The following is a 22955-nucleotide window of genomic DNA, read 5'->3' as shown; positions in this document are numbered from 1 at the left end:
GCCTACATGGCTGTAACGTCTAGCCACGGCCCGGCTGGCGCCAGCAGCCAACACGCTGCGACGCGCAGCCTACAGCCGTGGCAGCCTACATGGCTGTAACGTCTAGCCACGGCCCGGCTGGCGCCAGCAGCCAACACGCTGCGACGCGCAGCCTACAGCCGTGGCAGCCTACATGGCTGTAACGTCTAGCCACGGCCCGGCTGGCGCCAGCAGCCAACACGCTGCGACGCGCAGCCTACAGCCATTGCAGCTAAGTTGGCTGTGCGTGGCAGCGTTTATAGGCTGCTTAGGGCAGCCAAAAGGCTTCTGTGCGCAGCTTCTGAAACGTTTCACAGCCAAAGCGCTCCGTGAAACAGCCAGACCAGCCACTGCAGCGTGGATGGCTGGAAGTCCAGGACGTCGCTATGGCTGGAAGTCCAGGACGTCGCTATGGCTGCGACATGGCTGCAACGCAGCCACGGCAGCCATGCATACAGCCAAAAAACGCTCCATACAGCCATGCGTCAGCCGTGCGTCAGCCTTTCTGCAGCCTTCTATTTTTACTCGGGAACTGAACCAGTTGAGCTAGGATGGTGAAATTTCGCGTGTGCCGAGCCAAGGACATACCTAAGAAGTGTGCAAAATCTCACCGAGATCGGCCGAGCCGTTCAGGAGGAGTAGTGCGGACAGACAGACCGACAGACAGACAGACAGACAAAACTTTTCAACCCCACTGGAGTAACAGGCTTCGCTATCGCTCAGCCAAAAACGTCTAAACAACTTGACTGCAAATGTCACAATCACTTAAAAAAACGTCTAAACGACAAGTCTGAGATTTACTTTTCCTTCAAATTACGACGATACTCTTTCAATTTTTCGTCACTGGTCTGAAAACAAAAAACAGAACACATTACACTGTAATAAATACCGTACCCAACAACGGTCTAAGACACGGTAAACCTGACACGTAACACTGTAGTACAGGAACGTACCACAAATATACCGTATTTGTTTGCCACGGAACAGATTATCATGTATGGCCCACAGTATATTTCCGTATCAATTTCCGTAGTAAAATGAGTCCAATGAAAAACAAGTGAGAACTTCGTTGGATATGCTACAAATATACGGTATTTGTTTGCCACGGAACAGATTATCAAGTATTGCCTACGGTATATTTCCGTACCAATATCCGTAAGAAACTGAGTAATGTGTCTATGAAGAAAATAACTCATGGTAAAATGATACCAGTTTCAAGGCTAAAATCTGCTGTAAACACAATTATTCTCAGTGACCTAAACCAGCTGTTCTCTTAAAACAAACAATTACTTCTGCCTCACCTCAAATGCGTTTCCTCACGGCAAGTGAATGTTGTAATATTACAACTGTGACATCTCAGTAAAGTCCAACACCATGCTGAAATGAATGTCTGAATCATCTTCTAACAGACTTGATGCATCCTTGGGCCACACACTTTCTATTGACCAGGTTTCTTGTTTCACCATGCGACAAGCAAAGACTGAATGCTACCAATACGACGTTCATCACTAGAATCAGGAAACGCGGCGTGCTACTCGCGACAAGTTCTAAATCATCGATAAAATGTCTTGAAACATCGTTGCCGATTTCCACCGAACCTCTCCGTGGCAGCCATATTCGGTACTTGCACTGTACTTTTGTTTGTTTACGGAAGACTTGAAGACATGAGAAATATACGCTGTGGTTGAGGTCCTGGAGCTCATCCGCAGCGTATATTTCTCATGCAAACCACCTTACTTCCTGTTTTCTTCTTCTTGAACAATATCTGAATCTGAATAAGTATTAAGAGAAGTACCCTGTTGCTGTGGGCGTGTGTGTGTCTGTAGAATGTTTGTTTACATTTTTGGAGTTCATTATGTGCACTTTGCCGTGCTTAAGTAAACGTTAACGTTCGGCACACCTTGTGTTTTTTGTGGATGAATCCAATATTCTCCCTACCGATCCGAGCCTGCGTGACTTTGTCGTGCTTTCTTTTTGGTCGCGACTAACCCTAACCTCTCAATCTTGCCATTTCGGTGCAATGATTCGCTTTGCTGATTACTGAAACTTACAACACCTTTCGGACAGTCGAGGCATGTGTTTAACTCCCTCTTCTCTGTCACTAGGTTTCGTGAATTCTGAATTGGATTTGACGGCTACTCTGTGCTGGTCTACTCAAAGGCCTGCATCTCACCTTGGAACTCCATTGTTACTTCACTTCTTAAGTCTTGCTTTCTGACTTCAGTAATTCAGGCAGAGTTGACAGTGTAAGTAAAACACTTTTTAGTTTTCTCCTATTTCCCTTTTCTCTCTGCTGCAAACCTTGTTAGCACTAATTTTCTACTTTCAGTTGACAGGATCAAGATTGGACTACTTGGCAAGGATCGTGCACCACCTTGTTTGGGGGAAACGGGTGGAATGAAAAACTTTGGTCCTTGCATCAAGCAGCTGTAAATATTCACAGGTATTATTGCTATGATGATTTGCATAATGTATTTATTATGGATGAACTACAATTGTTTAACAATTCAGCAATTTTTAACATTTTGGCTTCAACTCTAACTTTAAAATGAGTCAACAATTTAAGTTCAAAACTCTTTTCTCATTGTAGATTAATAACGAATTAGCAATTTATAACATTTTTGTTTGTATTCTTACTTCACAATGAATTTTATACATACATATGAGGTATATACAATACATTCTTATTCTGATTGTATGTCTGTCTCAAAAGCTTTTAAATCATTGATAGTGGTGCGCACCAATGGAGTGAGAACAAGAAGGGCTTTCCCCTTCTTGTTCTTTACTCGTGTTGTGGACAGGCCCATTCCATAGACAAACCTATAAAAAATGAAGCAGTGCGTTACATCACTTCAGCATAGACATTTTATCTTTCTTTAATTCCAAAATTCTTACCTCTCCAGAAATTCAAAAGTAAGAGGCATTTTAGGGTAATCAAGGTCCAATACAAATGCCAGCTGCACTAAGCTTGTTATCGCTTCCTGAGCGCAACTCACTTCCAGCAATATTATTTCATCTGCACATACGAGAAACTGCTCTGCAGCAAATGGTTCATTATCTGCCAAATAAAGAAGTCAAGTTGAGTTTTTTGTTTCTTAAAAAAAAAATCTTTATAGAAATTAAGTTGAAACATAGTATTATTATGTTACCTCGGGCAATAATACAGATGTCTGCAAGTTCCTTTGTATCGATATCACTGGCAGGAGCTGTTCTCTGAAATGACAAAAGCATCATGCAATTGATAAAGTCAAAATGTTAAGTTTAACAATGTGTTAGTATTTGTTTCAATACCTCTGCACTGTGCACAAAACTGTATTTTTCCTCTCCAAAATGATTGGCAATCATAGTTACAGCCTTTAAAAATTTCTGGGGCAAACTCCAATTTGCAATTTTTTTGTCTAATTTCAGGTTTAAAGCCATATTTTTCTTGTTGGCCTTTGAACAAGAAGTTAGAAAGTGAAGAGTGTACTCCAAGTGATTCTCCAAAAAATCATCAAGGTGGGGTTGAAGGTCTCTTCCAGTAAGTCTATTGTGGTGGTCTGTCAGGCATGAAGTGTAGAAAAGAAATGGCCACAAGTTCATGAGCTCGGAAAGAGCTTTTACAGGAGGGTCTTCTGATTCGGTTTCTTCATTCTCTTTGTTATTAATTGCTTGTTCGATAGCTACTTTTGCTGAGGCTATATCATTTCTCTGCAGCTCATAGGAATTTAACATTTTTTCTCTGATTTCATCCCAGCACCAAGTGTCACCGTCTTCATTGTAAAGAACTTGCAGCTCTGCCCTGATGGCTTCTTGCTCCTCTCTTGCATTACCATCAAGGTTGGGCAGGTACTGAGCTTCCAGAACTCCAATTATTCCTGTTGCTCGCATAGCATCTGGAATAGCTTTGGGGGCGTTCTTCTCACGCATTTGGTTTTCTGTACAAACCAAAATGGCCCGTTGGAAACTTGCCATTCCATTCCCAACCTGTTTGCCATTAACTACATCTGCTAAGGTGTAGGGGAATTTTTCAAAAACCTAAAACAAACAGAAAACAAAAAACATTGATAGTAGTATGTGTTGTGATGTGTCAAACTTTCTTTTATAGGTCAACACGACACACTCAAGTCATACCTGATTTGTTATCGATTCATATATTTTCGACCCTGGGTGCTTTTTTAGTCCTGGATGACTATCTTTGTAGTCCGTGTATGAACTAACGAGCTTCTTTACAATTGCAAGCTTTAAAATGTCTATGTCATTTTGATTGGCCCTCACTTTGTTCCGCTCATTCATTGAAAGTTTGTCCAGTGTTTCCTTAGGAAGTGACGTCCAGGGCACAGGGAACGTGTAGCCTCCGCTGCCCAGGATCTGTCGCACTGGTGTTAGGGACTGCAGTGGCGCTGCAAACATACACAACAAGAAGAGTTTAAATGAAAATACTTAAAATGCTAAAAATGCATGATGAAGAAAATGTGTTTTAAAAGTAACATCTGACAATAGTCTGCAAGTTTATTAACAACAACTGCAGTTATGTATGCATAAGACCTTAAAAATTGGACAAACATTTTCCTTTTTCAGTATGTTTTCTTTCAACAAAATTGGTATTAGACCTTTGTTCAGTGGTTCCCGTAACTGTTGCGCTCATGGAGCTCATCAATAATCAAAACAAGTTGGCCCTAATGTGGGTTGCACAGCAACTCCCTCCTCCCCCTACCCCTCTCCATCCCCCTCCCCCCTTTCCAGCAAGTGATTTGCCAGGTCTCAGTGCATGGTTTCTGTAGACAGCATCTAGAGAAAGTGCACTCATTCACTGATTTCATATTAGAATTTGTACTTCATAGATAAAAAAAATTTACTGTTTGTTTCAGGTTGACGCCTCTTTGGAGCCTTCCCTACCTTGGAGTCCACCAGACCTTCCAGCTGCTGAGCTAGCACCCGCTGAGCTGCCACCCGAACCCGAGCTTGAACCAGGACTTGTGAAATACTTGAGGAGTTGGGCTGCTTTGATGGGCTTGAGGCCGAGAGACGGTGGCAGCATGTCCGGCTGCAGGAACTCTAAGTCTTCCATGCAAGTCGCCCCCACCTCATCAGACAACAGATGCTGAACAATTCTGGTAATAACATTGGGTTCCATGTTGCTGAGAACCATCTTCACTATGCCCGTCACTTCCTCTTCAAACTGCCCCAAGAAAGAAATAATTAGTTTTTTTAGTGGAGCCAACTATCTCATATTCGTATCTCTTTCACTCACCGAGAGTCTTAGTCGTTTGTTCGACATCTTTTCGTCTAATCCTTTGATTTGAGTCGAATTTAAAAGCTGCTCGCCGCGATTTTTCGAACGGTGAACCGTCACGTTATTCGAGCTGCTCGCCGCGATTTTTCAAACGGTGAACCGTCACGTCATTCGGCTGTTGAAAAGGTGTACCAACACTTGAACAAAATAATCATGTCGTGAGTCGTTCCCTTTTTTTCTGACAGAAACTTAAATTGATCCTTTTCAGTGAATATATGTTTGAATACTGAAATAGTACACATTAAATGTAACATAGTCTGAAATACTTTTTCTCGGTGTCTGTCTAAATCTGTAGAAGTTGGCGGCTTGTCTTTCAACTTTTCCCCCCCTCCCCTCTTCCGCGTTTCGCTGTGCGCCGTGTTTTGTTTCTTTTGATTCGCGTTGCTTTTTGTGATACGTGACATTTCTTTCTCTAAATGTTAATTGTTGGGACGTGCTCTTCCCTTTAGATTTTATTGTAAGCATTAAAAAAAAAATTGCTAAGATTGTGTGTCCAGCAACGCGCACTCAGACGTAAGGCACCTTTGTGTTGACTACTTTGGACAAGCAGTGGACTGAGGGAGGCTATCTACTTTTTCCCTGTCTCAAACTCAGAACTAATTTTTCTATAAGAAAGTTCCTTTTAAAAAAGTAAATAAATAAATGAATTTGTTAACTTATCTTAATGTTGGAAGCTTTCCACTAACCTAACGGTCTTTCCTTGATATTATTTAGTTGAGTAAAATTTGGAGTTCCTAGTTGTGTTGGCATTTCAAACTTCAGGCCTCTTTCTGTCCAGTCAGCAATAGACTAAATTTTGTTTTGCTTTGTTAACAGAGTCACCTAGCATCAATACCTTTGCAGTCTGTTGCCCGTGGAGTTTATCTTGAGTCCTGTGGCGGGACTTCCATTGTGTGAGCAGTGACTTTGAAGCTGAAACGACTGCATATATTTAATTGGGGTCTTTCTTTTCTCTTTTGAACATAGGTAAGTTCATCGTCCTGTGTCACTGATACTTTGTTATTACATTTCTTTGTCTAGTTCATAATTCAATGTGATGGTTTTTTTTTATAGATACCAAAGAAAGGAAACTGGATGAAACAAAATGAAAATAACTTACGCATGTTGACTCCAATTGTTGCAGCAAGAAGTCTCATCATTCCTTTTTCTGTGTTTCATTTCTGTTAGAGTCTGTGGGATCAATCACTAAGCATTGCTGCAATATCACTTGATTATCCGTCAGTAACTTGGTTTCATTGTAAATTGTTCAATTCTGTCATGTTTTATATTATGATTTTTACATTTTTTTCTTTTACTTTTAGATCATGGGGATAACATTGGATGAACACCGCTGCCGCATTGGCCTTTTTACTCACTCGGCAGGAAAAGTTTCTTCTTCTGCCAATTCTTGTCAGAACCGTGGTTTCCCACTGTCTCTGAAACTTGTGCCGTTTGCGACTCTGCTTCTACTGCTTGTCATAGCTGGGGTCGAGGTTAACCCTGGCCCTGGCCATGGCCAACTCCTACCATGCAAATATTGCAAGCTTACCTTCAGCTCTGTATCAAGTTACTGCAACCACATGAAAGTCCACAAGATGATCAAGAAGTTACGAATTCCCTGCTGCTTTTGTGATCGTGAAATGAAGCTGGGATCATTCGAGAGCCACATTACAAGATTCCATCGTAGTATTAGATCCAGGCCTCAAGTTCAACAAATCGAATCAGTTCATTGTCCTTCTTGTAAAGTGGAACTGAAAACTAAATCAGGCTACTCTAATCATATGATAAGCCACATCAAGTCTGGGACAGAAATCCAATGTGTTCTTAATAGTTGTGGATTGAAGTACACGGATTTCAGGAAATTTCAGAAGCATATGTCCCGATACCATTCTAAAGCAGGAAATAGTGGTTTTGTTCAGCCAGCAGCGTTGTCAATATCTGAAGCAGGTTTTCCACCAGATGTTCAATCAGATGATAGTGAAAATGAAGGGGCTGATGACATGGAAGATGTTTTCTATGATTGTACTTCAGGTGGTGCAGGTGCTGACAATGAGGACCCATATCCAGAATATGTCATCAAAGATGAGTTAGCCAGATTCTATCTTAGATTAGAAGGTGAACTTGTTGTGCCTTCTACAACTGTTCAAATAATTTCTGATGAAATCAAACTAATATCAGAACTATCTCACCATCGTTTGAAAATTGGTCTGAGGCAACAGCTCCAAGCAGCCAATCTTGATGAGTCAACAATCTCATTCATAGTGAAAACGACATTCAAGTGTGACCCCGTTTTCAATGTTCACCACAAAAATGAAGATATTGAGCAGCTCTGCACGGACTATCTTAGAAGACAGTACTGGCAAAAACGATTCCCTTACATAGATCCTAAGCCTCACTACTTCGGCACCAATGCAGCAGGAAAAAAGAGGGTAGCCCATTTTGTGTCAATCAGAGACACTCTGAAAATCTTGTTGAAGGATCCAAAGGTAAAGGACATGCTGTTAAAGTCTTTTCAGAAAGAAATCAATGAAACCTCAATTCTTAAAGACTTTTGTGATGGTGAAGCTTATATCAAACACAGATGTGGACACTCTGATGGAAAATGCATTCATTTGTTATTGTTTCAAGATGCATTTGAATTTAATGCATTTGGACCATCAGCTTCTTTTTTTAAAACTCTTGGTTTCTATTATCTAGTTGGCAATCTAGATCCAGAATTTCGTTCGAAAGTGGATGTGAATCAGCTTGCAGGCTTGGTTTTGGAGAAAGATACAGTTCCAACTGTAGAGGAGGAGTTAGAATGCAAAGATATACTGAAAGAAGCTATAAAACCCCTTTTGGATGAACTTGAAGACTTGAAGAAGAATGGAATTGATGTGGATGGAGAAACTATTCCTGTTTGCTTGTTGTTTCTTATTGGGGATAATCTAGGACAGCATATATTTGGAGGATATGTGAAAAACTTCACATGTGACTTCTTTTGTCGATTTTGTACTATCTCAAAGGCTGAATTCCTTTCCAATCCAAGTGAAGTAAAAGCTCTCAGAACACCCGAGGAGTATGATAATGCTGTTGCCACTGCAAGACTGAAGTGGGAGCAAAAGCGGAAACAGTATTTAATCGCAGTCAAGAAAGCAACCCGGAGGAAAGCCAAGAAGCGAGCAGGAAAAGTCACAGCACGGATGTCTGCCCCTGCTTTGAAGAAATTAATGACAGTCGGCATAGCTAAAGATGCTTACAAAAAAATGTGTGCTGTCAATTTTAGAGCAGTAAAATATCGAGCATCTCCTTTCAACTCTACTGTAACTGGTTTCCATGTCTCATCACCAGCCATGCCACCATGCATTGCCCATGACATTTTTGAAGGTATTTTGAGATGTGTTTTGCCTAGGGTCATGCAATATTTCATTAATGAAAAAGAGTGGTTTGACCTGCCCACCTTGAACAGGCGAATTAGGGGCTTCAAGTGCAAAGGCTCAGATAAACGGGACGCTCCTCAACCTTACAAGTCTCTTGATAAACTTACAGGAAATGCTGTTCAAAACTGGAACCACTTGAGACTTTTACCCCTGATCCTTGGAGACTTGATTCAGGATCCTCAAGATGAAGTATGGCAAGTTGTTTTAAACTTAAAAGAAATTGTTGAGTATATCTGTGCCCCTAAAATCTCCATGGCACAAGTGGCATATTTAAAACAACTCATAAGAAGATTCATCAATTCCTTGCTACGATTAGAAAAGTTCTTCCCTAAGTGTTTGATTCCAAAAGTTCATTTTTTGGCACATATGGCTGACTTAATCTGTATATTCGGGCCATTAATGAGATTGTTTACTCTCAGATTTGAGAGCACCCACAAGTTTTTCAAAACTGTTGTTCGGAATTGTAGAAATTACATTAACATCACCAAAATGATGGCAAAGAAATTTATGCTGAGATTTGCTTCTATTCAAGCTGGAGATGGATTTCCCGCTGACATAATTTATGATCCGACTTCATCCTGCTGTGTTAATTTGAAGACTTTACCTGAAGGGAAAAGAATTGCATTTCCAAACATGTTTGATCCATCTGAATATGAAGCATTGACTTCAATTATTGTTAAAGGGACTGAGTACAAGAAAGGATTTTATTTGGTACTCAGGTCAACAATGGATTCAACATCATTGACAGTTGGCCTTATCGATTTAATCTTGCTTGACTCTTCAAATAATGTTTCTTTTTTAATGGAAGTTAAAGAAGCTAATGACAGTTTTAAAGGGTTCTATGAGCTTGAGAAATCTTCCAGCACCAAGTACAAACTACTTCCTTATGAAAGTATCATAGACTTCTATCCTTTACCATCATACACTGTCTGCGGCATTGAGTGCTTAACATTAAAACACTCAATTTGTGGTGATGACAATTAGTATTGTTCTCTTACAGTGATTTTATAAACATACAGGTAAGAATAATCAGCAGGATTTTTCAGCTGTTTTTTGTTTGTTTGTTTAACGTTGTGATTATTGAAAGAAGTTTCATTTACTTGCAGTTTCATTCATTGAAATTGAATACTTCTGTACGTTATGCTCCAAATGAATTGTCTTTATTTTGCAACTTCCATCCCTCAGCCAAAGAGAAGGTAATAGTTTCATTTTGTAAGAAACAAATATCATTTTAATTATCAATTGTACTCTATAATGTGCCAATAATGTGCTAATATAAATTTTCTTTATTGCATCAGGTACTTATAATTATTCTATGTACGAATCAAAAATGTTAATTTTTAATTCCATTCAAATTTGAGGTCTCAGAACAAAGGCGCTCAAAAATGTGTAAGCCAAAATACGTCCTGCAATGATCTAAGTTGTCCTACTTTGTTTGTTGTTTTTTTTTTTAACTTTTTTCTTTTACTCTAGGTGGCTTGATAGTATTATTTAAAAAAAGATGGGGGTCATTTTAATTTTGGGAAGACAAAAGATTTTTTCAATAACTAATATTCAGTAAAAGCAACCACAAGTCTCCAGCAGCTTCAGTTACTAAGGTGAGTCTTTTCTCATTAAGATAAAATCATCCTACATTTAGTTGCTAACTGTGTGTTTCTTCTCTAAACAGGATTCTTCGGGTATAGACATTATTGCCTGGGAAACTCTGAATGTGGAGAGGACTCTCTACCTGCTTGCTGCATACGCTGGCTTAAGCAAGGCACTGACAGGTATGTAAAACAAAATATATCTAGCAAGTTTCTATGTATGTTGACTTTTATTTATGTATGATATTTTTTTTGGTTCTCTTTGCTTAGATGGTTTTATATAATTGACAAATGAATCCAAGCCAGTAATTTCATTTTCTTTTCTTAAGTAAACATTTAAAAAAATTTGTAATCAAATGATATTTATGAATAACAAGCACAGATCTCCATCACCCTATAGTAGCTTTGGTATGACTCATGTTATTTACATGTAATACAGTATGTCTACAAATAGTCGCTAACTTCAGTTTCTTTTCTGACCAGAATTTGTAGACAACACGACTGTATGCAATGTCACCGGGGGGAACTTGGAATGGGAAAAGGAATTTCCAGCCTATTCGCTGCATATGCTGGCGTGTTCGAGTCTTGCATCAGAAGTGCTGAGTGGTACGTTACTTCAAATGTTTGTAACTAATTTGTACTTTAGTTGTGTAATTAATTTCTATTGTTCTTTTCCTTCTAGGTGCTTTCATAGTATTATCATAAGAAAACCAGACTAGTGTTTTACATAGTCTCTGTAATTTTGGGAGCAGGAAGTACTTGTGAATTGATGAGTCTTAAGGTGCACAGTGCACATGCCAAGCAGCTTCAGTAACTTGGGTGAGTCTTCTCTCATTAAGATACAATCATACTACATTTAGTTCCTAATTGTGTGTTTCTTCTCTAGACAGGATTTATTACCTGGTTAACTTGGACTGTGGACTTAGACTCTAAAATTTTGGGAGAAGAAAATATTTCTTTGTTAAGTCTTAAGGAACAGCTAGCACTGATCTCTGTCACCTTTAGAAGCTGTGGTGAGTCTCATGTTATTTAGATTTCATTGGTCAACATATAGTTGCTAAGTCTAGTTTCTTTTCTCAACAGAGTTTGTTGGCAATTTGTTGGAGTCTTGCATCAGAGGCCTGAATGGTAAGTTAATTCAATTGTATGTAACTCTTTTATTATTTGGTTGTATGATTAATTTCTATCGTTCCTTTTCCTTGTAGGTGCATCCATTGTATTATCATAAGAAAACAAGGACTGTGTTTTACATGGTCTCTTTAATTTTGGGAGGAGAAAATACTTGTGAATTGATGAGTCTTTAGTAATAGCAGGTGCACATACCTCCAGCTGCTTCAGTTACTTAGGTGAGTCTTTTCTCATTAAGATACAATCATACTACATTTGGTGCCTAACTGTGTGTTTCTTCTCTAGACAGTATTTATAACCTGGTTAACTCGGACTGAGGGAAGGACTCTCCAGTCTGCTTGCTGTATATGCTGGCTTCGTGGAGTCCCACAGCAGGAAGCACTCAAAGGTTTGTCAAACAAAATATATTTGACAAGTGTCTATGTGTGTTGACTTTTATTTATGTACAACATTTTTTTTTTGTTCTTGCTCCTAGGTGGTTTTATATAATTGACAAGTGAATGCAAGCCAGTAATTTCAATTTTCTTTTCTACAATTAAAATACGATAAAATTTGTATTCAAATGATATGCATGGATGGCAAGCACAGATCTCCATCAGCTTCAGTAGCCTTGGTAAGACTCATCTTATTTACATGTAATAAGTCTACATATAGTTGCTAACGCTAGTTTCTTTCCTGAACAGAATTTGTTGGCAACATTGCATTAAGCAATGTCGCATGGAGAACTCGGAGTGGAAAAAGGAATTTCCAGCCTCCTCACTGCACACGCTGGCTTGATCGAGTTTTGCATTGGAGCTGCTGAATGGTATGTTAATTCAAATGAATCTAACTATTTCATACTTTGGTTGTATGATTAATTTCTATTGTCCTTTTTCTATCTAGGTGTTTTCTAAGTATTATCATAAAAAAACCAGCCCAGTGTTTTACATAATAATTTTCATTTTGGGAGCAGAAAATATTTGTGAAATGATAAGTCTGTAGAAGTAGCATGAGAACTTGGAGCGTGAAAAGGAATTTCCAGCCTGTTCGCTTCATACACAGACTCGTTCAAGTCTTGCATCAAAGACCCTGCATGGTATGTTTATTCAAATGTTTTTAACCCTTTTATTCTTTGGTTGTACGATTAATTTCTTTTCTTCTTTTGCTCTCTAGGTGCAATTATAGTATTATCTTAACAAATCCAGACCAGTCTTTTGCGTAGTCTCTTTTATTTGAGGAGCAGATAATATTTGTGAATTGATAAGTCTACAGAAGTACCATGTGAACTTGGAGGGTGAAAAGGAATTTCCAGCCTGTTCGCTGCATACCCTGGCCTGTTCGATTCTTGCATCAAATGCCCTGAATGGTAAGTTAATTCAATTGTATGTAACTCTTTTATTATTTGGTTGTATGATTAATTTCTATCGTTCCTTTTCCTTGTAGGTGCATCCATTGTATTATCATAAGAAAACAAGGACTGTGTTTTACATGGTCTCTTTAATTTTGGGAGGAGAAAATACTTGTGAATTGATGAGTCTTTAGTAATAGCAGGTACACATACCTCCAGCTGCTTCAGTTACTTAGGTGAGTCTTTTCTCATTAAGATACAATCATACTACATTTGGTGCCTAACTGTGTGTTTCTTCTCTAGACAGTATTTATAACCTGGTTAACCTAGACTGAGGGAAGGACTCTCCAGTCTGCTTGCTGTATATGCTGGCTTCGTGGAGTCCCACAGCAGGAAGCACTCAAAGGTTTGTCAAACAAAATATATTTGACAAGTGTCTATGTGTGTTGACTTTTATTTATGTACAACATTTTTTTTTTGTTCTTGCTCCTAGGTGGTTTTATATAATTGACAAGTGAATGCAAGCCAGTAATTTCAATTTTCTTTTCTACAATTAAAATACGATAAAATTTGTATTCAAATGATATGCATGGATGGCAAGCACAGATCTCCATCAGCTTCAGTAGCCTTGGTAAGACTCATCTTATTTACATGTAATAAGTCTACATATAGTTGCTAACGCTAGTTTCTTTCCTGAACAGAATTTGTTGGCAACATTGCAATAAGCAATGTCACATGGAGAACTCGGAGTGGAAAAAGGAATTTCCAGCCTCCTCACTGCACACGCTGGCTTGATCGAGTTTTGCATTGGAGCTGCTGAATGGTATGTTAATTCAAATGAATCTAACTATTTCATACTTTGGTTGTATGATTAATTTCTATTGTCCTTTTTCTATCTAGGTGTTTTCTAAGTATTATCATATAAAAACCAGCCCAGTGTTTTACATAATAATTTTCATTTTGGGAGCAGAAAATATTTGTGAAATAAGTCTGCAGAAGTAGCATGAGAACTTGGAGCGTGAAAAGGAATTTCTAGCCTGTTCCCTGCATACCCTGGCTTGTTCACATCTTGCATCAAAGGCCCTGAATGGTGTGTTAATTCAATTGTATCTAACTCTTATAGTCTTTGGTTGTATGATTTATTTCTATTTTTTCTTTTCCTTCTAGGTGCCTTTATTGTATTATCATAAAGAAACCAAACCTGTGTTTTATATAGTCTCTTTAATTTTGTGAGGAGAAAATACTTGTGAATTGATGAGTCCACAGAAATAGCAAGCACAGATCTCCATCACCTTTCGTAGCTGTGGTAAGTCTTATCTTATGAAGATGTGATTAGTCTATGTATTGTTGCTAACTTAAGTTTTTTCTCTGAACAGAATTTGTTGGGAGCATGACAGCCTGCAATGTCACCTGGAGAACCAGGCATTCAACTTAAAATTTGGTATGTATTCATGTGGAGATTAGGAGGTATTGAATGCCTCAGTCTTTGATTCTTTTCAAATATTTATTTTTCTTGCAGGGAGTCAACACATGAAAGGTAGCCTTTGAAGTGTTACTTCTTTCTTGAAGTATTCTTGAATTATAGTCAAAATGATCAATTATTCTGGATATGCCTGGTAGAAGAGGACTTCTGTTAGGTTTTAACTTTGAAGGTATGTGAGGTATCTATCAAGTTAATTTATTTGTTACTGAGATGTCTTTTTTTTTTTGTTTTTACATCCTTTTTTATTTGGCAGCATACAAGCAGATGGCAGTTGAAGGCAACTTTGCAGTTATTGAAGCAAGAAAGCAGCGGCGTTCCTTGAGGTGAAGCGATGTGGGCATGCATCTGGGCTGGTGCTGGTGAATCGAAGGAGGTGCAGCGAAAGGACAAGACCAAAGCAAGAAGCAATCATCAGCCATGCTGCAACGTACCTGTCAAGCAAAAGCATTTCAATTAATGTACTAGTTGTTAGTGTTGCTCTGCATTTGTTTGCCCTGTGAATAGACATGATAGTAGAGAAACATGTACCAAACAAGCATTTAGGTATGATGCTTTGATAAATACATATTCATTCATGCATGCATTTTACATTTTATTATTTATGCGAAGGAAGGGCTATTCCTAAATCGGAGAATGTAGATACAGGCTTTACCACGGGTCACCTGTGGTCTTTGTATTACGGTCTGCCTGTACCTAATCCGTATGGCTGATTTCTGTCGAAATATGGAGGCGCCAAAAAGTGGATCCCAAGCACAGGGTTTGCCACGGGCAACCTGTGGTGGCACAATAACGGTCTGCCTGTACCTCAACCGTATGGCTTTTTTTTGTCGAAAAATAGTGCCCTTAACAAAGCGGAATCAAGTACAGGATTTGCTACGGTTTCACCTGTGTGAATACCAGTATAGCCTTCCTGTACTCAAAGCGTACTTGGTACGGTCAATGTACAGACATTCCGGGCAAATTGTCTACCAGACTTGTTCCGTACCATTTACCGTGGATTTTTATGACAGTGTAGATTAGAAAAGCACATGCACACATGAAAATCATACAAGGTAGGTTTACGCCAGACCGCGTCTTGTCGTAACAGGCTTCGCGATGTTTCGCTGCCAGTTCCTCCAATCCGCGCCTGGCGTACCTAGTAGGTACTACCTACCTTGGCCTGCGGCGCTAGCCTGCCTTCGGCAGGCAATAGCTTGTCCATCGTCGGTTACTTTTAACTTGTTGCATGCTGGGGGGCTCCGCCTCCAGACCCCCCTTCCTTCTAGGTAGAGTTGCTTCATCTACAGATAGCATGATCTTGACCCTTGTAACCTTTGAACTTATCGAGGCTGGGGGGCTCCGCTCCCCAGACCCCCCCATCTTCAAGACAATAGGCATCCTGCCTGCAGAAAACTCGATTTTTCGCCGTTTTTAGGTGTTTTTCGGCTATTAAAACTGAACCAGTTGAGCTACGATGGTGAGATTTCGCGTGTGCCGAGCCAAGGACATGCCTAAAAAGTGTGCAAAATCTCACCGAGATCGGCCGAGCCGTTCAGGAGGAGTAGTGCGGACAGACACACACACACACACACACAGACAGACAGACAGGAAAAACTTTTCAACCCCACTAGAGTAACAGGCTTCGCTATCGCTCAGCCAAAAAAGTGAATAAGTTTCAACTTACACGTGGTTTAGGCCTCCTCGGTAAGACTCCAGCTCGAGAGCCTGAACCACCCCGATTTCGTCCAGTAGCGTGCGCAGGATGATGTCCTCGAGAAGAGGAAGCAGGAACATGAGACGATGAACCAGAAGCAACAGCAGGCTCATCAGAAACTGACAGAGCAGGAACTGGAGCAGTATGATGTCCTCGAGAAGAGGAAGCAGGAACATGAGCTGTACGATGTCCACGAGACGATGAACCAGGAACATGAGCGGTACGATGTCCTCGAGAAGAGAAACCAGAAGCAACAGCAGGCTCATCAGAAACTGACAGAGCAGGAACTGGAGCAGTATGATGTCCTCGAGAAGAGGAAGCAGGAACATGAGCTGTACGATGTCCACGAGACGATGAACCAGGAACATGGGCAACACGCCCAGGGGCTGGTACATGGGCAACACGCCCAGGGATAGCTCGAGCAGAAGGGGCTGTTGCAACCCCAGCACCTGAAGGGACTTCAGGAACGGCGGGAGCTCCTGCATTAGCAGGGACATGGCGCCCTGTCCCTGAAGTGACTCTTCCACGTTGAGATTTTCTCACACAGGGATCGCCTGCTCCATTGTCGAGAACCTCCCCCTCTTCTGGCTCTTCCTCGGGGATCACGTAGATCTCAGGCTCGGGCCGCTCACGCTCGAACCGGTTGAACCTTGCAGTCGTCTCCTCCTCCTCCTCTTCTTCATTACTCAACTCAACAGCCGCTCCCCTGGCAGGCCCAAGTCTATCCCAAACCGTCTGCAACAGAAGAGCAAAGAACACATGAAATGCTGCAAACGATTTGAACGATTCTACTCATCTTGTAGAAAAACTTATTACTTACTACGGGTCGATGGCGCTCGCGTCGGGCATTCCTTTCGCGCAGCACTCCGAGTGGAACATCCAACTGGAACAGAAAATTACAACTTAGTAGACACTTAGAAAACCTAACCTCTCTATCACAGAAACAGGCACGCGAATCGGGCGGTTTCTTGCAACGACACATTTTCCCTTTCATTCCCACAGACAGACGGTCGATTTCGGCGCAACACTTGTACGTTTCACACAGTCAATGATAAATCTTTGAAAGAAAACAACGAAAATCGCTGCACCGGGTAAACAAGCCGAGGACGGCCATGGCAGCTCGCGTAGGGACAGACTCGGGCCTGCCCGTGACGTCACCACTGCACCCCCATCTCCTCCCTGCCCGGCGCGTCGATTTGAAGTTAACTCCCACACTAACGGGGTTCAAAATTCTCTCATAAGTCAAACCTTTAACGTTCCATTACAATTCCGAGCCGCCGCGTGTTCGCCCAGTGCGAGCAAACAAAGACAACACGCGGAAATGACTGAGATTTCGCGACCCACGCCTCCAGAGGGAAGGACAACATTACTCAGTTTTGAGTATTTCTAACACAATTTTTCGGAATTTCGCACACGAGTACCCTCTCGAAGCGCCCAGAACACGATTCGATCCGAGAACACACTGAATTTACCCTCCGAACATGGCTCAATCTCGGAGACAGCCCGGTTCCCACGCTCACATGGTGGCGTCATCTCGCCGTAATTCAACACTTTAAGACCCTAATTTTTACGAATTTTACACGCGGCCGCCCTCGCGAAGCGTCTCGCACAAGATTGGAACCGAGAGAACGCTGAATTTACTCATACTAACAAGCCGAACAGGCCGAGACTTGCCCGCGCCCCGACCGCATGGCGCGCGAGGACGCCAAGTTGAAATCTCACGATTTTAACACTTCTGACTCAAAAATATTACTTCCACGAAAAGGATTTACTGACGCGAGCACAGAAAGGACGACACACACATAATAAACGAAACGCCGAGAGAGAGAGAGCTCAATGACGCTATCTCACCACGAGGCGGCGACGGTGCAGACCAAACTCTTGACCGCACACACACACATTCACACTCGCTTACCTCAGTGTAAAGAGCATCCGATACTCTGACCTCCAAAACCTCTTCCTCGACATTTGGTGAAGCGCCACTCATCTCTGGATCAGGCACAATGAATGATGTCTCCTCCACCTCGAAATCCGGCGTGAACGTACTTTCGAAATCCATTCTTACGGATGCTGGGGCAACAACTGACTGGACCGGCAGGGGCTGAAGGAGGCAGGAAAGAGAAGCTCCAGACAAAAAAAACCACTTGGTCGGCGACATCCTAGGAGCGGGCGCTTGTGGTGTTTTATCGGTTCCTTCTATGTATACGAACTGCCGAAAGGACACTTGGACGAAATCCGACACCCCCTGTGGCTTTGGTACGGGTCTAAACACCCCAAAAACAGCTGTTTTCGAGGGTTTGGGACTAGATGGGTTCTCGCAAACCGAGATCCAAAAAAGTACCCAAATGGGTCTCAGATACTCAAAAAAATGCGCTCTTTCGAATGCCGTGTCGAACGAGGCTCTACGACGTCGGGTTTGGATGCTACGGGCTCTCAAAGTTGCTCAATTTCACTATTTTTACTGAAGATTTGAGCATATCAGGGCCGTTTGAAGTAGACCATCGGCGATTTCGCTCCTCTTTGTCTTAAATGGTGCCTACCCATAGATAAACACCCCCACAAAATTTCAGCCATGTCAGGCAATTATTAGAGGAACTGTGAACAATTTAAGTTTTGGGTCATTTTACCACTGGGCTTAGGTGTTTTTGGGTCCAGAAAAAATAATTTTTTTAGCTATCTACTTTTGATCAGCACCTCTTGAAACGCCTTTTTAACATGGTGCCTCAAAACGTTTTTCGAGGACAAACTTGTCTTTTTCTAGCTGTAATTAGAACATAACTTGGAGAAAAAGACAAGTTTGTCCTCGAAAAACGTTTTGAGGCACCATGTTAAAAAGGCGTTTCAAGAGGTGCTGATCAAAAGTAGATAGCTAAAAAAATTATTTTTTCTGGACCCAAAAACACCTAAGCCCAGTGGTAAAATGACCCAAAACTTAAATTGTTCACAGTTCCTCTAATAATTGCCTGACATGGCTGAAATTTTGTGGGGGTGTTTATCTATGGGTAGGCACCATTTAAGACAAAGAGGAGCGAAATCGCCGATGGTCTACTTCAAACGGCCCTGATATGCTCAAATCTTCAGTAAAAATAGTGAAATTGAGCAACTTTGAGAGCCCGTAGCATCCAAACCCGACGTCGTAGAGCCTCGTTCGACACGGCATTCGAAAGAGCGCATTTTTTTGAGTATCTGAGACCCATTTGGGTACTTTTTTGGATCTCGGTTTGCGAGAACCCATCTAGTCCCAAACCCTCGAAAACAGCTGTTTTTGGGGTGTTTAGACCCGTACCAAAGCCACAGGGGGTGTCGGATTTCGTCCAAGTGTCCTTTCGGCAGTTCGTATACATAGAAGGAACCGATAAAACACCACAAGCGCCCGCTCCTAGGATGTCGCCGACCAAGTGGTTTTTTTTTGTCTGGAGCTTCTCAAAACTTCCAGCCGTGGCATTTCTACCGTTTCATGCGCGAAATTCTTAACAGGCCCCCGCCAGTACAGAGCATTCCAGCACCCCAAGTAGATACATTCGCTCTCAACTCAGGAGAGGCACCGCCATTCAATGGCAGCACAGGCTACGATGTTTACAGGGCACAGTTTCTAAGTGTCGCAGAACACAAAAACTGGTCAGAACAGGATAGAGGGATTTTCTTACTGCAGGCATTGGAAGGGGAGGCTACCAAGGTCATCAGAACCTTAACTACTCAGAATAGGCCATTGACATTTGTCAATTTGGATGCACAGTTGGAGGACACTTTCCATGTCCAGAGAGAGTTATGGGAGAGGACTCGAGTTTACGAGTCACTTAAGCAAGAAGAGGGACAGACTCTGAGAGCTTACGCTCAGAAAGTTAAGGGGAGGTTCTGGTGAAAATGCTATTTTCTCCTAAATAGGTCCCACTGTGAAAATTTGTTAAAAATTTGATGTCTTATCAAGTATTTATTAAAATTTTTCATTGGGGAGGCACATTCTATGCCCTGAACCCAATCGCAGAGCCATTTTCTCCCATTTAGGCTATAACTTTAAAAATCTTCTTGCGCATACTATTTTGTCGTAAAAGGTTGGCTTAGACACTTTTCACTTCTTCGATTCATTTTTTAAAAATGCCGGCATGCACACCTCAAAATGTCAATTGCATTTTTATTCGCAAGCTTTCTAACCAAGCATTTCACTATAATTGATCAAAAATGTACAAAATAGACAAATTTTAGGGACTTTTCAGCTTAAAAAGTTAATAATTAATAATATAATGGAAGTTTTGAGCTATGCATGCCGGAATCTTTTGAAAATGAATCGAAGAAGTGAAAAATGTCAAGGTCAACCTTTTACGACAAAATAGTATGCGCATGGAGATTTTTTAAGATACAGCCAAAATAGGCTCAAAAAGACTCTTCGACTGGGTTTACAGCCTGGCATGTGCCTTCAAAAGTCAAATTTTAGTCTCCTCAATGAAAAATTTTATCTTCCGAACAAATTATGACTGTGGGATCCATTTGGAAAATGGCAAGATTTTCACCAGAACCTCCCCTTAAGGAAGCTGTGGTTGATTACATGCCAAACAGCAATCAAATTGATAGGGACCAAGCCGGAGTTAAGGCTTTCATCAAGGGGCTAACAGATAGGAAAATGGCAGAGCGCATTTGCTATGCATCAGTCAACTCAGTGGAAGATGCACTTACCCACGTTAATAGAGCGCTGTCTTTGACCTCCGAGACACACAGCAAAAAGGTTTGGAAGGTAGAAGTTGAAGGCTCCGACAGTCAAACTAATGTCAACTATGCAGACCAGGAGTCAGCACCTGCAAAAAGTATAAAAATGAGTAAAGGCAGGGGTAGAGGTAGGAGTAGCTACTCCAGAGGGCAATTTAACAACAACGAACCCCCAGGCCAATGTGAAAGGTCTGCAAAAGTACCACCAGATTTTAATCAAGCAGCCATGTCATGGTGTAATCAGGGCAAAGAGCAGCAACAATAAAAACTTAGATAGGCAGGTGTTTCTAAAGGACTCAAAATTGCCAGTTTTAAATTACGTCTTTACATGCAACTTCACACAAGACATTACTGTGTGGACTGGAGTGGATGGACATTCAGTCTGAAAACCGGACTAACTGTTTGGTATAAGCTTCCAATTGACAAAGCTCACGTAACAAAAAATTTTAATTAATTGTGATTTTATTGACACTTTTGGAGATGTAGTCAACACCAAAACTTAAATGCTGGAACTTGAAAATGACATTCAAGTCTAATGCGAAATAGTAAACTCAGTATATAACGGAAATTTCACAAGTGGAAATTTGTCCTACCCAATGCATGCTCATTAAAGATCTTGCTGGAACCTTTTGTACAGAGGCGGTTTCCACGAAGTTGGAAACTGACCTGGTGGTTGATGAGTCGGAATAGTCCGACGCGTTGCTTGCCATGACGATTAGTGGGAATAGTCGCCGTCCGGAGCTGGAAAAGGAAACTGTCCACTTCTGCTTCACCTCCGGAAACGAAGTGCCTCACAGTAACGTCTCAGGCAAGAGCGGAGGGGGCTGATCATCGCCAGCTTGACAGCCAGCCGGTCATCGCCAGCTTGACGGTCTAGAAACAAAGAACAAACCATGGTAAAAGATTGTGAAATGGGTGCGGGCAACGCACTGAAAGTGAACAAACAAGGGGAATCCAACCACCCGAAAGAGCAGAAGGCAAGATGCATGTTGGTTTGCTAACATTTAAACATTTAAAGTTTTTTAAAAAAATTTGAAGTAAAATATCTGAAAGGTAAGTCACACAACAGGCGTTGTACCGTGTGTGACAGGCATGTATCACTATTAAACCTTGCAGACCATTGTGTCCAAATTCTCAAGTTTACAGAAATAGCATACGTCCTACCACTCCACCCCCCAGTGTGAGGGCCCTTGTTGCAAACCAAGATTACGAGGATAAGTAAAACGAGGAGAGTAGGTAAGAGTCTTGTAATAAAATTTAAAAATGTCGGTGCAGAGCAATCCAATAGCCAATGAGACAAACACCTAAATTTAACTGAATATGAGACCCAAAACTTACACGGTGCAAAAGTTGAATTGCAATACAAACCACTAATTCCAATACAAAATGCGATTACCTGCAGACTTGGATCCCAAAGATCAAAGCTACTGCTTTGCCACCAGAACAGACGGGGGGGTAGAAAAGCTCATTCGCAAACATCACGATGTCTTCACATTTGGTCGATATCCATGGATGAGATTTAGGGTGGATATAGGAAATCATCCACTCATCAAACAGAATGCACGTTCAGTACCCCTGCGATTACAATAAAAGGTTTGTCAGACAACGATGAAATACCTAAAAATTAAAGCAATCAGGCCTAGTAAGTCACCTACAGTGGTAAAAGACATTTACACCAGCACAAACATTAACACCGGCACAAAGCAATTATTGAGTGACTCATACGGAAGTTTAAGCATTGGTAGAATCAGTAAAGCTTTCAATCATTGCCAAGCAAGGTTGCCCTTCCCAATAAAATCAGATCACACAGCCATGCAGTGGTTCAAATTTTTAAAAATCCAACGGGCATATTATAGTAAAATAATTTAAAAAAAAAAAATTATTCTAGTACAGTCATTATAAATTTACTGTTGTGCATACAAAAGGCATTAACTTAAGATGCATAAAAGCAGGCGTTCAGAGAGGCCTTGCAGCCCCCAATCTAAAAGGGTGCACTAAAGCATAAGCTAAGGACGGGACAGCTTACCTCATCAGTTCTACTTCAGGTGAAGATTGACCATTCGAGATGTGTTCACATCAGTTCTAAAGGCTCTAAATAATGGCCCAGTTGTTCGTTCAATTACCCCAAAGGGAAATTCACTTCTCCGTTTGCCAGCCAGACTGAAGAATAGTTCCAGGTCCCAAAAGAGTTCCAGTCCAACGTAAACAAAACTTTCTAGGGTTTTGTCATTACACTGCAAACAACAACAGATTCCACGTTAATAATGCCCACGTTAGTACTGTCACATTTCTGAACAAATTGCGTAGAGATGATTACTCCACAGCACCAAAAAAATTCCAAGTCAG

At 41.1% G+C, this 22955-nt stretch overlaps 2 protein-coding genes and 3 long non-coding RNA genes across 5 annotated transcripts; 4 read left to right on the top strand and 1 right to left on the bottom strand.

The window, feature by feature from the left end:
• Window positions 1–749: 749 nt before the first annotated feature.
• LOC117640480 (cadherin-related family member 5-like) lies at window positions 750–21453 on the bottom strand. The gene is made up of 6 exons (XM_034377001.1): window positions 21276–21453; window positions 20580–20698; window positions 17824–18009; window positions 16729–16791; window positions 15879–16643; window positions 750–866 (listed from the first exon to the last, which is right to left on the bottom strand). Exons 3-6 carry the CDS (start codon window positions 17965–17967, stop codon window positions 816–818), a joined length of 1023 nt encoding a protein of 340 aa, XP_034232892.1. The 5' UTR covers window positions 17968–18009; window positions 20580–20698; window positions 21276–21453; the 3' UTR covers window positions 750–815.
• On the top strand, window positions 7690–9887 carry LOC117640479. The gene is made up of 2 exons (XM_034377000.1): window positions 7690–9710; window positions 9798–9887. Exon 1 carries the CDS (start codon window positions 7768–7770, stop codon window positions 9673–9675), a length of 1908 nt encoding a protein of 635 aa, XP_034232891.1. The 5' UTR covers window positions 7690–7767; the 3' UTR covers window positions 9676–9710; window positions 9798–9887.
• On the top strand, window positions 9988–12940 carry LOC117640482. Its single transcript, XR_004587428.1, has 15 exons — window positions 9988–10080; window positions 10165–10289; window positions 10361–10460; window positions 10548–10685; window positions 10761–10883; window positions 10960–11096; window positions 11164–11290; window positions 11361–11405; window positions 11483–11623; window positions 11691–11793; window positions 11881–12018; window positions 12089–12210; window positions 12288–12480; window positions 12558–12750; window positions 12828–12940. It is a non-coding gene; the product is annotated as an uncharacterized LOC117640482 (long non-coding RNA).
• LOC117640484 lies at window positions 13063–13547 on the top strand. Its single transcript, XR_004587430.1, has 3 exons — window positions 13063–13138; window positions 13226–13363; window positions 13434–13547. It is a non-coding gene; the product is annotated as an uncharacterized LOC117640484 (long non-coding RNA).
• Window positions 13640–14606, top strand: LOC117640483. Its single transcript, XR_004587429.1, has 5 exons — window positions 13640–13822; window positions 13900–14038; window positions 14109–14173; window positions 14252–14384; window positions 14469–14606. It is a non-coding gene; the product is annotated as an uncharacterized LOC117640483 (long non-coding RNA).
• Window positions 21454–22955: the final 1502 nt, after the last annotated feature.

This window comes from Thrips palmi, unplaced genomic scaffold, assembly GCF_012932325.1.
Source record: "Thrips palmi isolate BJ-2018 unplaced genomic scaffold, TpBJ-2018v1 HiC_scaffold_12, whole genome shotgun sequence".
Lineage (NCBI taxonomy): Eukaryota > Metazoa > Arthropoda > Insecta > Thysanoptera > Thripidae > Thrips > Thrips palmi.
This window is presented reverse-complemented; position numbering and strand designations above follow the sequence as displayed.

What these genes read in the sequence shown, in the direction of transcription:
- LOC117640479 (XM_034377000.1), top strand. Translation starts at nt 7,768, where the DNA reads ATGCTGTTAAAGTCTTTTCAGAAAGAAATCAATGAAACCTCAATTCTT.
- LOC117640480 (XM_034377001.1), bottom strand. Translation starts at nt 17,967, where the DNA reads ATGGATTTCGAAAGTACGTTCACGCCGGATTTCGAGGTGGAGGAGACA. An exon ending in GCGAGCGCCATCGACCCGTA is followed by an intron (nt 16,644 to 16,728) that starts GTAAGTAATAAG and finishes CTTCTGTTGCAG; the next exon opens with ACGGTTTGGGATAGACTTGG. An exon ending in CGAGGAGGCCTAAACCACGT is followed by an intron (nt 867 to 15,878) that starts GTAAGTTGAAAC and finishes TTTTGTTTTCAG; the next exon opens with ACCAGTGACGAAAAATTGAA.